General features: G+C 33.1%; 2 protein-coding genes across 2 annotated transcripts in view; both read right to left on the reverse strand.

The window, feature by feature from the left end:
* The window catches only part of LOC127863038 (hippocalcin-like protein 1), a 113,546-nt gene that overhangs the window by 88,830 nt on the left and 9,703 nt on the right, over positions 1 to 15,013 (reverse strand). The gene's annotated exons all lie outside the window — the stretch shown is intronic.
* Positions 1,575 to 9,296, reverse strand: LOC127863040 (hippocalcin-like protein 1). Its single transcript, XM_052402461.1, has 2 exons — positions 8,742 to 9,296; positions 1,575 to 2,227 (listed from the first exon to the last, which is right to left on the reverse strand). Exons 1-2 carry the CDS (start codon positions 8,832 to 8,834, stop codon positions 2,045 to 2,047), a joined length of 276 nt encoding a protein of 91 aa, XP_052258421.1. The 5' UTR covers positions 8,835 to 9,296; the 3' UTR covers positions 1,575 to 2,044.

Here is a 15,013-nt window from a genome sequence, read left to right on the forward strand (position 1 = left end):
TCCTTATCCTAACCATAACCATCATCTTCATCGTTATCAGAAGCAATAATTCAGAAACAAGACATAATTATTCCTGATATTTTCATATCAAAGTGAAGGGATCTTGGTCGATTATTAAAATATTGATAATCTAGTGATGAGAAAATTGTTGTTGTCAATGATGATGTTGATGGCGGATGGCGATGATGATTATGATGGAGACATTATGATATGATGATGGTGAATTTAGTGATTATGATAATCATAAAGATGATATAGACCTTGATGATGATGATAATAATGTCGAATTATGACAGACGATTTGAATGATGACGACGACTATGATGATCATGACTGTACTGTAAAAATGAGGATAACTAGACAAGCACAACGTGCGTTTTGATTTAATGTACATTGTACTACTTAAACGCACTGTGGTGTTGACCAAACAGCTAGCGCACTTCGGGTTTGAAGACCGAAGTTGTGTGTACACCAAAGTACAGTGCATCAGTTTATACCAGAGAGGGTAATCACGTGACAAACAAGATGGCGACGTTCATGCCGAGGCAGTTATTTTTCGTCGTTTTATACCCTGTATTACTCGTATTATTATTTTCTTTTCCGCTCACTTTCCAGCCATATTAGGAAGACAATTACTTGCTTTCATTTCATAGTAATATTCGCTCTATATATCAACTTTACTCGGTGCAAAATTTCTAAGCTGGATGACTTAAGTAGGGCTCTACTAAGAAAATTTGCGGGGAGTAAAGTCGAGATATAAAGCGAATTTAAATACGAAAACAACGCTAACACCTTTTACTGATATGGCTGGAAAGTGAGCGTCATTTGGAAAAAAAACAACAGAAGTAATAAAGGGTATAAAACGGCGAAAAATAACCGTCTCGGTATGGACGTCGCCATCTTGACTATCACGTGATTACCCCCTCTGTATACGCAAGTGAACAACTTCAGTACATTCAGCGCGTATATGCCATAGATAGGGAAACTTCAAGTTGTTGCACGCAAACGTAAACTTGAAGTTACGTAGAGAAAACGGCGAATAATTGTTCTGAATGGCAGGTGAACGTAATGAACCAAAAGACATGTGCAGTGTTTTCGATTGCAAATCTGTTGTAGTAACAGAGATATTTACGTATTGCATATGGTAGTGTTTTCAATTGCAAATATGTTGTATTAACAAAAATATTTACCTATTGCATATGGTAGTGTTTTCAATTACAAGTCTGTTGTAGCAACATAGATATTTACATATTGCATATGTAGTGTTTTCAATTGCAAGTCTGTTGTAGTAACATAAATATTTACCTATTGCATATGGTAGTGTTTTCAATTGCAAGTCTGTTGTAGCAACAGAAACATTTACCTCTTGCATATGGTAGTGTTTTCAATTGCAAGTCTGTTGTATTAACATAAAATTTACGTATTGAATCCGAACTTAAATCTTAAGTTCAACTTAAATGAACTTGCTTCGTACAAAATGTGGTATAATTCTACTAACAGGCTGTCAGTAAATATTTATAAAGTCTAGGAACACATTTGAAGTTTTATTTGAAATGGAACACTTACACCACACAAATAAACACCGAAAATGAACACATCTGATGTGATCGCATTGAAACGATCAATTCAAAAACACATGGAGGCCTTTTTTACAGGATTGTCGGCTAACGCGTTGAACATCACATGTCACCCATACATTAAGCATCAATGAAATCAAAACATTTCCAGATTGCATGATTGTCATGGATAACAGGAAAAAAATAAGAATAAAATACTTGTACGTCGCTCTGACCAGGCTATCGATCTAGGAAATCTGATTTGGGTCAAAATTGTTAGCATGCCATACAAACAACTTCATTTTCAATTGAGTTTTCGTTAATAAACTGATCTTTAGATGTATAATGGTGAAAACATGATGAAGTATACAGTCGTTTATTCTCAGTTCAAATGCTAATATGTGAGATTATGTCACATTTATTTTGCTAAATGGTCCTGGGGCATTGTTCTCTTCCATACGGTCAAAGTATCAAATGGTAGTCTCCACTCATACTGGTGCGGGAAGTAACATGTTCACAAGCGTGTCGTTGTGTTCGGCAGCTTTTCGGAACTCCTCGAACGTTATCTTGCCGTCCTTGTTTTCGTCTGCTTCTTCGAAGAGACGATCAGCAAACGCGTCTGGTGTGTCGTCACCGAGAAACAATTCGACTGTTACCACGTCTGCAACGGCCTAAAAAGTCAAGCGGAAGGCGGTTTTCATACCAAATTGCACTACAGATATTGATAGACACAGAAAATAATTATAGTTGCCAAACACCTAATAGGCGTTACCGGAACATATGTTCAACCTTTTCATTTCAGCTCAATTTTATTTAAAGCCTAAGACGTTTTTTTAACGGTCTCGAGTCCATTTTTAGGATAGAATTAGTACTTGGCGTTCTTTGCTACAGATTAAATGAACACTCCTAGAGTGGGGATTGAAATCGTGACCTCCGGTATCTAGGCGAACATCATATCCACTACGTTACGGTGATTATATATCCACTAAGTCACGACGACGGAACTAGTTCTCAAACTCACATATATTTCAAACGGTTCATTTAAATAATAAACTTACAAAACGTTTATGTCTAGAATAATATAAAATAATTATAACATCAAGAAAAAAGTTGAAATATAAATTTTGCTTTTCGCGAGGATTCAAATCCGGGTTCTTTATGAGCAAATCTTACGCGACAACGCTGTGCCATTTATACGTTAACGTCGTATAACATAAATTAGCACCTGCATCGTTATTTCCTGTTATTACTACTCGTTCGTTCCAAATTATATGATAAGTGTTACAAACGCAAATATATGTTTTTTTCTATGTTAATCGCCGATTCTTTAATGAAGCTTTATTTGGAATAAAACTTAGTCCAGAAGATTATTTAGCCTGCATGAATTTTACGTTTTCTTTCACTTTAGGATGTATGATTTATTTTTTTTATTTTTTTTTGGGGGGGGGATTATTCATTTTGACAATCTGTGAACATGATCCTATAAAATAGTCCTCAAACCTGAAAACATGGTAAATACAGTTCTCAATTCAATACAAAAATATATTTATCCAATTCTGTTTGAATATGTTCGCATTTTGATTGTTTACAGAAAAAAAAGTTCGATACGTGCATTCAAGCCCCAAATCGTTGTTAATGGTTCAAATATTATATTAAAGATCGAAACATTATTCTTAAATAACTGTTTCTCGAATTTTCAAAATCCTTTAATACTTTGTACTCTTGATACCAACAGTTTATGTTCAACATATCAACGAATCGACGAAACGATCCTACCAAACAAAAATTATCGATGCTAGATCTTCCGAAAACGGAAGTTGAAATGATGGAGAGTAGGTTGGTTCCTTTTCCCTAGTTCCTTATTCCTTATTCACCCGTTACAAATTTGTTACAGAGTTTTAAAGAAAAATAATGCAAACATTTATGAAGTAAAGCAAAACAAAATAACTCGAATACATTTACTTTATGTATTACGTTACATATTCATGTTTTTTCTTCTCGCTTGCATAGGATTTCTTGTTTAAACCGAACCGATATTTTCTAATTCGAATACTAACTTCACATCAACAAAACCTTAAGCATATACTACTTTTTTACTTGTATGTGATATAAAAGTGCAATCTTGAACATTTAAACATGTTTGTTTTATTTATAATACAGTTCCTTATGCGCGGCTGAATAAGGAAAAAGGAACCAGTTCTTTATTCCTTATACAATCCGAATAAGGAACTGGCATTTTCTTACTTAAACATCAATGAAATTGATTAAAAGTTAACCACATATAAATTAACATATTATTTATATATTGGTTGTATATGTAAAATACAAATTGCAATACATTTCTACTATGTTTTAAGTAATGATAATCCAGTTCCTTATTCAGTTTGAATAAGGAATAAGGAACTGGTTCCTTATTCCTTATTCAAATCAAATAAGGAACTGGAATGTTCTTTCTATAAATTATATATCAAAAATAACCAACGAGTCGACGAAAATTATTGTAAATGTATGTAGGGTGTAAAAATATTAATTGCAGTACATTTCTACTTTGTTTATTTAATGATAACATAGTTCCTTATTCGGTTTGAATTAGGAATAAGGAACAAGTTCCTTATTCCTTTTTTAATCCAAATAAGGAACTAGGTTATCATTAAATGAAATTTAGTAGAGATGTACTGCATTTAATGTTTTTGATACCTAACCTATATTAACAATGATTTTCATTGATTAATGGTCTCTTTGGTTCATTTTAATATTTTGTTTAGTATGAAAATGCCAGTTCCTCATTCAATTTGAATAAGGAATTAGGAACCAGTTCCTTATTCCTTTTTCGATCCGAATAAGGAACTAGATTATCATTAAATGAAACTTAGTAGAGATGTGCTTCAATTGATGTTTTTGATACCCAACCTAAATTTACAATGATTTTCATGATTTATTGGTCTCTTTGGTTCATTTTTATAGATTGTTTAGTTTGAAAATATCAGTTTCTTATTCGATTTGAATACGGAATAAGGAACGAGTTCCTTATTCCTTATTCGCACTGAATAAGGAACTGTGTTATTATAAAATAATACTAGGTAGAACTATATTGCAATAAATATTTTTAACTTCTAACCTACATTAACCATGATTTGCACCGACATTTACCAAACTTAGGTAAATTTCAATTTATGTTTGAGTAAGGCAATATCATTTCCTTATTATCGTCTTAATAATACTTGTTTTAGCGTGTATCGTCAAATAGAATATAAAAAGAAATGTGACAGAATACGTCCATATAACATAATCATGCTTAACTAACCCACACGCCATCTAAAATATAACATATCCGAAAGTGATTGACCGAAATACAGGCTTCCGAATAAAGAACTAACTTAACGTCCAATTCCTTATTCGGAGGCCATAATTTCGGATAGTTAAATTCGGATCATTCTAGAATAGCACAGCTTTATATTCGTTATTATTGGCGATGTTTAGTGTAAGATTTGTTATTTATATCTCTGATACAGCTCTTGGGGTCTTATCTGACCCTGAACTTTGGTCAAGCCTATATGATAGCTGAAAACTTAACATGTTTTAGATATCTTGTTCCGATTTCATATGAAAACTGTTACGAAGGGAAATGATTAAGAATGCAAAATGATTTCAACACGTCTCCATAAAAGAAAAACTGCGCCGGAAGCAGCGGTCCAAGTGCCTCTTGAAAAGTTTCATCGAAATGCCGCATTATTTTATTTTATTTTATAATTGAAACGAAAAAGCGCGCATCCTAGCTGTAAACATGTGTTTTCGTCTGATATATTTTAGTGCGAATACGCTTTTTTTTCGCTCATGCAGACCAACGGTACATTCGGCGACTTTCAACCTCGGCACATGACGAATGCAAATGTTCCGGACAGCATTGTCATCAGTGCGACGTCACTGATGTCACATTAAAGTGAGACTGAACCGGAAACAGCGGCCAAGGTGCCTCTATTAGACAGGAAAGTTTCATCGAAATGCCTCTGTATTTCGTTGTTGCAGTTGTGGTTTGGTTTCTTCAGTTAAAAACGGTAACCCAAAACTTACATAGCTGCAATTGGGTGGTTTTATTTCAATAGATTTTCTATCTCAGGAAGCGCGTTTTCTATCTCTAGGATGCCTACGTTACATCCGGCGACCTTCAACATTGGCGCGCGATTAAAAGTCGTGGGAACCGACACAATTGCAACTGTTCTCGGTAGTTATAATTGATATTTTTAGATATTGCAGCTGGTTGCGCTTTCCTTATTCAGCCGCGAAAACGGCACTATGTTATCATTACAAAAGAATACTAAAAAGAAATGTACTGTAATAAATATATATTTTTTCTGCCCAACCTGCATTTACGGTGATTTTCCTTGATTTACGCGTCTCTTTATTCATATTAATTTATTTGTTAAGTAAGATAATGCCAGTTCCTTATTCGATTTAAATAAGGAATAAGGAACCAGTTCCTTATTACTTATTCCAATCGAATAAGGACTATGTTCTAATTAAATACAACATAGTAGAAATGCACTACAATTAATATTTTTATACCCTTCCTACATTAACAATAATTTTCGTTGAGATATTTGTCTCGTTGGTTCATTTTGATTTATAATGTATAAAACAAAACATGCCAGTTCCTTATTCGATTTGAATAAGGAATAAGCAACCGGTTCCTTATTCCTTGTTCAAACTGAATAAGGAACTGGATTATCGTTACTTAAAACTAAGTAGAAATGTATTGAAATTAGTAATTTAAATATGCAACCTATATATAATGATGTTCATTTATTTGTGGTTAACTTTGGATCAATTTCGTTGATATTTAATTAAGAAAATACAAATTTCTTATTCGGCTTGAATAAGGAATAAGGAACTGGTTCCTTTTTCCTAATTCAGCCGCGAAAAAGGAAATGGATTATTAATAAAAACAGACACGTTGAAATGTACAAGATTGCACTTTTATATCACATACATATAAAATAAAAGTATATGCTTTAGGTTTTGTGGATGTGAAGTTGGTTTTCGAATTGGAAATTATGTATCGGTTTAAACAAGAAATCCTATGCAAGCGCGAGGAAGAAACATGAACATGTAATGTAATACATAAAGTAAATGTATTCGAGTTATTTTGTTTTGATTTTCTTAAGAATTGTATGCATTATTTTTCTTTAAAACCCTATATCAAAAATGTTAAGCTTGAATAAGGAATACGTAACAGTTCCTTATTCGAATAAGGAATAAGGAACAAGGAACAAGGAACCAAGTTACTCTCCATGTTGAAATGTAGCATTCTCAAGAATATGGCAACATATGCATTTTTAAATACAGTCCTCGGAATGTAGAGTTTTAATGTAAAATAGTTAAAGCATTTTGATACACTTAAAGCACAATTTTACATTTATATCATCCTTTACAGCGAGCGTGCCGTTGTGTATTTTAATTTGTAAAAAAGCGATGTCGCGGTATGCGTTTACTTAACAGATATACATGTGTCATATTGTGCATGGTGAGGTTCTATGCATATGTTTGCATATATTTGTGCATTTACCTACATGTCGATTCACACCTTATTTCATGCAGTAACTTACGATAGGTTGAATATTTCGTTCTAAGATATGAACGTTTTTTGAATTATTAAATAGTTAATCTACAGTGATATTATCATTTTAAAGCATTCAAGATTTGTTGTACAACAAAATACAAAAAAATAACCAAGAATCATGCGGACATCTAACATGTGTTAGTAAGACAATTATTAAAAATAAATATCAATAAAAAGTAAACACATAAGTATGTGTTCATATAAATGAAATTAGCAAGTCAATGTTGAAAGCATTTTGTGTAAATTTCGCGCTATCTACTGTAATATCTCATTGCGATTCATCACAGTTGAAGGTTTTGTAAAGTGAAGTGTTAAAGGGGCCTTTTCACAGATTTTGGCATGTATTGAAGTTTGTTATTAAATGCTTTATATTGATAAATGTAAAGATTGGATCTAAAAAGCTCCAGTAAAAAAGGATAAAATTAAAGAAAGAAAAAAGTAACCCTCAACTGGGCTCGAACCACTGACCCTGGAGTAAAAGTATATCGCTTAGACCACTCGGCCATCCATGCTCATACAATCAGTGATGTATTTTACACTTTATATAAGCAATCCTCATAGTGTCACAAAATATAACGACAACAACAGAACTCTCCAAATTATTCAATCGTTTCGCGTTGCAACGCTTTATAATTTTCAGGTTTTTAAATCGTCAAGAGATGCCTATAATGGATATTTTAGAGCATGGTAAATGTTCAGTATTACTGTTTCCTCACAAATATCATAAGTACAGCGAAAATTTGCGAATCTAAAAGATTTTTTTATATTTTGTCAATTTACCAAAACGTGAAAATGTCCCTTTCAGTGTAAAGTTATGTTTTTTTTTATATACAATTCAGAAAAATTGTTTTGTCTCTCTACAAATGTAAGGGGCTATAGTATGGTAGTTTATTTTGTATACACATACATGTTGCAAACCCGCAACGATTCGAGATCTACGTATTAACCAAATTTGTAATTCTGTGTAACAAACTATGTTTAAATTTTATTTGCATGTCATTTAATAATTCGTAATTTTTATTGATTTTGTTCACGTTAAATGACAAATTTGTGCTTTATTTAATGTTCGCTCGGCATATATTAATACAATTAGTATATGGATCGTCATTGTGAAAGATACAAATATACACATATACATGTATTAGTACCAAACTATGGACAAATACCTCGTTATAGTTAATAAATGCCGGTAATATATTTTGTTTAACAGGAGACGATATCATTATACGCACGATTACCAACAGGGGTATTTAGTTTTAAACTCATAATATTTCTTACTAACAACGAACAGATAATCACGTTTTTTGTTTTTTGTCGTTTTGAAGGCAGTTCGACCGGTCGTGTATCTATTTTACGATAGTAATGAAACAAAGACAACAAGCTTAGCACTTTTTTTTTAAATAATCTATACTTTTTATTTTGTTGCGGAATCCATGAGCTGCAGGGCATACTAAGAAAAAATTAACATAATTTTAGCATAATTTATCAACTTCACATATGTCACAAATTTCATTATTTAAGCCGTTGTTAAGTATTTACATAAATAACAGAAACATAAATAATTTTACCCGGACGATAAGACGCATCTCATGGCGGTCTATAGTGTTACTCCTGTCCTTGTCATAAACGTCAAAGGCCCATTTCATTTTCTTTATTCTCATCTCTTGGTCCGCTTCCACAAGACATGCTTCCGTGACGCTCAGCCCGACGACGAATTCCTCGAACTCCACAAAGCCATTATGGTTTGTATCGAAAGCATGAAATATGTTTCTGGCAAGAGCGGAAATTTCGCTCTTTCCATGAAAAGTTTCAATGTAGACTTAAACAAAATCGTCTTCACTTAGCTTGCCTTTGCCCCCTGATTGCCGCTGGAAATCCTTGAAGATTTGAATTGCGTCGTCAATTTCCAAGTTCGTACATTTTGAAATGATTTCGTTTAAGTATTTTCCCTTTGGTCGCGTACTTGCGTTACCCATATTTAGGACCTTAACAATATATTCTCAATATACAAAGTTTGTTTGTAATAACACAAATAGCCTTATGCTAAAGAAGCGCCCAGCGTCCGGACATCTAGCACTGCAGTCCTCTTTAAACGGATAGACTGATATCGCAAACACAATCCACTTAAGCCATTCACTTGTATAAACCCACTGCTATTTAACTGTATTCCTCTGTCAAGTTTTAAGGATGTGATGTAATAACTCTTTTACTTCCTGTTGGTACAATATCGGCGTTCCCTCCGTTAAAATTATACATAATTTGTATGTTCACAATAGACCTCACCCGCCAATTAAGACACATCAAACGCTAAGGCAAAGTGAATCTTTCGGTTTTCAAAACTGTACTTGTTTCGAAAAAGAATACGCCCAGTATATACTTAAATAAATAACACAAACTATTCGAAACTGTTAGAATTTGGATGCCTTTACATTAATAATTTAGTGAACCGTTTCATTATATGCAAGCCTACCTTCAGACGTTACAGGCAATGTTCGTGCTAATGTCTGAACCATAATATTAACCCATTGATGCTAAGAGGACTCTCCCATCCATCTAAATTAGATCAATTAATTTCCAAAATTAGGGATGTCTAGTATATTTATTTCTATATTTAGAATATTTCTTACAGAAATTCCTTTAAGCAAACAGCGCAGACCCTGATGAGACGCCGCATCATGCGGTGTCTCATCTGGTTCTACGCTGTTTGCCAAGGCCTTTTTCTAGACGCTAGGCAGAAATGGGTTAAAGTTGTTATTTTCTGTATGTTTTACTCCATAAGCTCCGTAGTATTTTTTGTAAAGAACATTTATATATTTATATATTGTCAATATACAACACTGATATATGTTTTGTAATATGTCATCATTATATATTCATGATTTTTCTGATATCGCGAATTCCAAACGTATATGCATCGCACGAATAATAACCAACAAGGACAATCAATATTATATTCATAATTTAACAGTATTTATTGTCCACACAGGCGATTGAGCTTCGACTGTATTCAATGACTGTTACCGGGAAGCAAACATATACAAACTCTGTCCTTAGTCAGTTCAAATACTTCATCATTTGACTTCAACCGCAAGAACAATCGTAAAATCGAAGGGTATCAATTACAAATATCCCCTAAAGGTTCTGGTATTTGTCATTTATTTAAGTGTAGGTGTTCATAAAAATATAAAACATACTTGAAAAAGGAAGATATCGATTAGAGGTTAAGGTTGGTATCCGCTTTCGTTATTTTACGACTAAAAACCAATTATGTTTTACAGATAACCATATTAAAAGACGGGCCGACCAAAACCTTAACCCATTTATGCCTAGCGTCTAGAAAAAAGGACTTTTCAAACAGCGTAGACCCAGATGAGACGCCGCATGATGCGACGTCTCATCAGGGTCTGCGCTGTTTGCTTAAAGGAATTTCAGTAAGTAATTTTCTAAATATATAAATAAATATACTTGACATCCCTTATTTGGGAAATAAATTGATCCAATTTAGAAGGATGGGAGAGTCAACTAGGCATAAATGGGTTAAATTGAAGAGGACTAATCGTAATCAGATTAGAACTTATATCGTATACAAATAAATATCACATCTTGCAAATACAGATGATACATGCCATTCAACGTTCTTTTTTTGAGGATACGAATGTTACGTTCCAAACAAAGACTCTTGGGTCTTTAAATTTAACAAAATATAAAAGTTTAAAACGATGTATACATGTAGCAACATTAAAATGTATTAAAATGCATGATAAATGGTGCGTTTTATACATGCACTCGGTTAGATTTATTTGTGTGGGAAGCTGAAGCGAATGATAAGACATTCTGAACGTTAACAGCCTGTGTGCCCTAAGTTAGAAATTAAGTATTATTTTGCCGTTCTGGTTAATCCCACGACCTAATGCCTGAAAAACATCCACTTAGAACAAGTTAAATAATAATAATAATAATAATAATAATAATAATAATAATAATAATAATAATAATAATAATAATAATAAAGCCCAAATGGGCTTTATCAAAGTTTACAAATATGAATTTACCACATAGTTATAAAGACAAGACAAGACAGTTATAACTATGTAGTAAATTCATATTTGTAAACTAAGTTTACAAATATGAATTTACTACATAGTTATAAAGACAAGACAAGACAGTTATAACTATGTAGTAAATTCATATTTGTAAACTTTGATAAAGCGCATTTGGGCGAAATATTAGAATAAAAGAGTGTTTTTTACTATGATATACTTGTTCATAGAAAAAAATGAATGTCAAGTATCATTATAGGATTGAAAGAGGAAGTGAAGAGATAAATAAAAAAATTCGATTACGACCCGATCTTAATAAAACTACCAATGTTTTCAAGGTCAGCAAAAAAGAAAAAAGGTATGTCACCGTGAAGCACGTTTGTATGAATAAACATGGTCGGTGTTTGCCCGATATGATGATAATCGAAGATAATGAACAGGTCTTTACCACATACGGTAATACATTGATCGTCATTTAATTTGCAAAATACCTGTACAAGGTTAAATGGACTTGTTTACAGTTTTAAAAATAATGTATACTATTTATTCAAACAAACAAAATAACACACCTGACATAAATTTAAAAAAAGATATATTCGTTTATTGATAATAATCAATCGAAATCGTAAAAAATATATAGCATTTCACCGCTTTTCGTCCATAATTTATCCAAAACGTATATTGCCTATATATGAGGTTTAACCTACATCAACACTTGTGTAATCCCACGTGTGGTCATGGTTACGAGTTGCTCCTAGAGGTCCCGCTCTATGTTGCGCACGAGATAGCCATGACGTGGACACGCGAAAGCCATGACATGGACACGCTAAAGCTATTACGTGCGCAAGCGATGTTAATTACGTGCTAACTCAATAGCTATTACGTGTGCACGCGATTGCTGATCACTCACGATAAATTGATTTATTGATTACTTATTTAGAACTTATCAAACACATTTCAGCTATTTCATTTACAACACATACAAGTGTACCTCTTAATAACTTTTCCTGCGTCGAGGTTGCACAAGCGTTTGCTAATGCATAATTTAAAATGTTGGTTACAGATTACTAGATCTGGTATATGGCTAAAAAATATATATATATTTGTTTCCAATAACACATTAAAAATAGCGTTAGAAAGACAATTTTTTTTTTTTGTGACCGTTTTGTCTGTGTGCTATACACGAGATATCTTAAATAAGAGAATTAAATGCAGATATCGTCCGAATTTCTATCCAACATTTGGTATAAACAAACGTTTTATTTTATTTCCATTATTCTCTAACCTAGAAAACTTCATTGAATTGAATGCGCATTTTGATAGAATCCACTTCGAACGAATGCTTAAGGGAATACCCGATATGTTTATTATGTGTACTCTTTTGTTAACACTTCGAAAATCGTCAATGTCGCTATAGTGGCTTAATAATAAAAACATGCACTTAACAAACACTTTTGGCATACTTATGATAAACGTACCATCTGCGCTATTGAGTAAAGGCCCCTTTATCTGAGCACCATATAAACAATTCACATGTGCAAACATCATGTGCATAAGTGGCAAATAAAATCTCGATATTTAAGTGTACATGTACCAATGTGACAGAAGCATTGGAAAAAATGACAGCCACGAAAACAAATCAAACATGAATGTCTGAAATGTCAGACCCACTTGTTAAAATACAATGTAATGCATTATAAATGCACGTCAGCAACTTTAAATTTTCCATCAAACCCGTATGAAATACAGACGTCATGTAATATCGCACAATTCACCTTAGTGTGGACTGGCGCCATGATTTATTACGGAATACTGTCAGGATATGAAATTGAATCGAAGCGTGTTGAAGATTAGATAATTATAATACCTTTATTGTCGTTAGCCCGAACCACTAAATAATTATCTAATTCAAACCGTTGAACCAGTTACAAGATGGCAATAGTTTACAGTCCCGGTCCAATGGTCATTCACAAACATACCCTAATAAAAACTTATACGAGTTCCACATCGTATTGTTTACGTTTAGAGAAAAAAACTACAAAACTGTTGGTTCCTATTCAGTTATACAATATGCACATCCAAAGCAAATTTAATTGTATTCGCATTTTTCCATCCGATTGCTTTTTGGTTGGGTTTTCAAATCATCAACAAATACACAGACCATTGCCAGACACCAAATGCAGAACAACCGAATCGATGATTCACTCGACTGCATTATTTCACTGTATGAATTACATTCGCCTTTCTTATTGAATTGTGTCTACTTCAAATGGTCTCTGCGATATCCATACAGGTGCGGGGAGTCACACACTCACAAGCGTGGCGTTGGGTTCGGAAACGTTTCGGAACTCCTCGAACGTTATCTTGTCATACCTGTTTTCGTCTGCTTCTTCTTACAGACTTTCCGCAAACTCGTCTAACGGCTCGCCATCAAAAATGCCTTGACTGTAACCACGCGTGCCACGGCCTGAAAACACAAGCGAAAGGGGATTTTGATTCCCAATAATTAAGAAAAAAAACACGTTCTATGTTTAATTGTTGATTTGAAAAATAACCAATGATTTTACATTTTCATGCGCATGCATAAAAAACGAGAACGTTATTTGGGAATGAATATTAAAGGCAAATCAAATAAACACTTGTTTATTGAATTTAAAAGAACTCATTTTAAAGTTGTTCAACGAGTGAATTCTGTGCCAGAATGTTCGATATAACTCGAAACTTGCAGGTCATCCAATGCCACGTATTGTTCTCGTATGTTCCAGATCATGCGAGAAACGAAATAAGTGCAAACTCGAGGATTACGTGGTAATTTAATAGCTCTGGCTAACGGATCAGAACTTTAAATTGTTGTTAAATTGCCATTGTATGAATCCGTGTGTACTCATTAAACAAACGCTTGTCTAATTGTATAGTACATTTGTATCTGCAAAACCTAGCTGATACTGCCGTTTAAAAAAATTCTCGTCAACAATGAATCCGATCATACAACAAAGCAAAAATTATTGAATTGTACATGTGCACAATTCTCATAGCAAGATCTGAAGAAAACGGTTGATTTAACGTCGCATTGTCGCGGATAATAACAGGATGTCAAATGTAAGCGGTAAAAATGCAGATTCCGTATGGATCATATGTACAGCCATTGCGTTAAAAGTCATATTTTACGAAGAGAAAACATAAAACATAGTCATTTAGTTACAGTCTTAGAATTTAAATAGAACATTACTTAAGCAATGTGTTGCACCTGCAGCGGAAATTCATTAACATCCATATTTGCTAAATTGGTAAATAAAAACTTTTTGCATACATATGTTGTTAAATGATAAAAGTTTTTGACTAGGTGTGTGCACATGCATGTGTCATCATTTACAAACCCCATCCACATTATTGGATTTGTTTAGATAGATTGAATTTGTATTAATTCAAAGATGCGCATGCTGTTTGTATCACATTATTTTGTTATTGTTTTTTGCATTTTGCACCGAATCGACGTGTTTGTTTTAAAACAAACGTTGAAGAATCGATGTGGCTGTTAACAACAAAGCACGATGCAATAACAAAGTCTCATGTGGACACGAGTATTCCTGAAATATCTTATCTAAATCAAAATAAAATAAACACAGAAGTCTTTGATGAATTCAAAAATAATTACATGTGTAGTAAATTAAAGTGGAACTAGGTACGTTCGAGTATATTTTTTATATGTATTATTCACAATTGTAATCGTGTTGAGCGGATAAAAATATTTTTAAAATAAATGTTATTTCATTATTCGTTAAATTATCATTAGAAGACAG

This window comes from Dreissena polymorpha, chromosome 16, assembly GCF_020536995.1.
Source record: "Dreissena polymorpha isolate Duluth1 chromosome 16, UMN_Dpol_1.0, whole genome shotgun sequence".
Classification (NCBI taxonomy): Eukaryota; Metazoa; Mollusca; class Bivalvia; order Myida; family Dreissenidae; genus Dreissena; species Dreissena polymorpha.

Excerpts from the sequence above, each read along its gene's own strand:
- LOC127863040 (XM_052402461.1), bottom strand. The coding sequence starts at position 8,834 with ATGAGAATAAAGAAAATGAAATGGGCCTTTGACGTTTATGACAAGGAC. Across the intron at positions 2,228-8,741 it reads AGATGCGTCTTATCGTCCGG|GCCGTTGCAGACGTGGTAAC; the intron begins GTAAAATTATTT and ends TTGACTTTTTAG.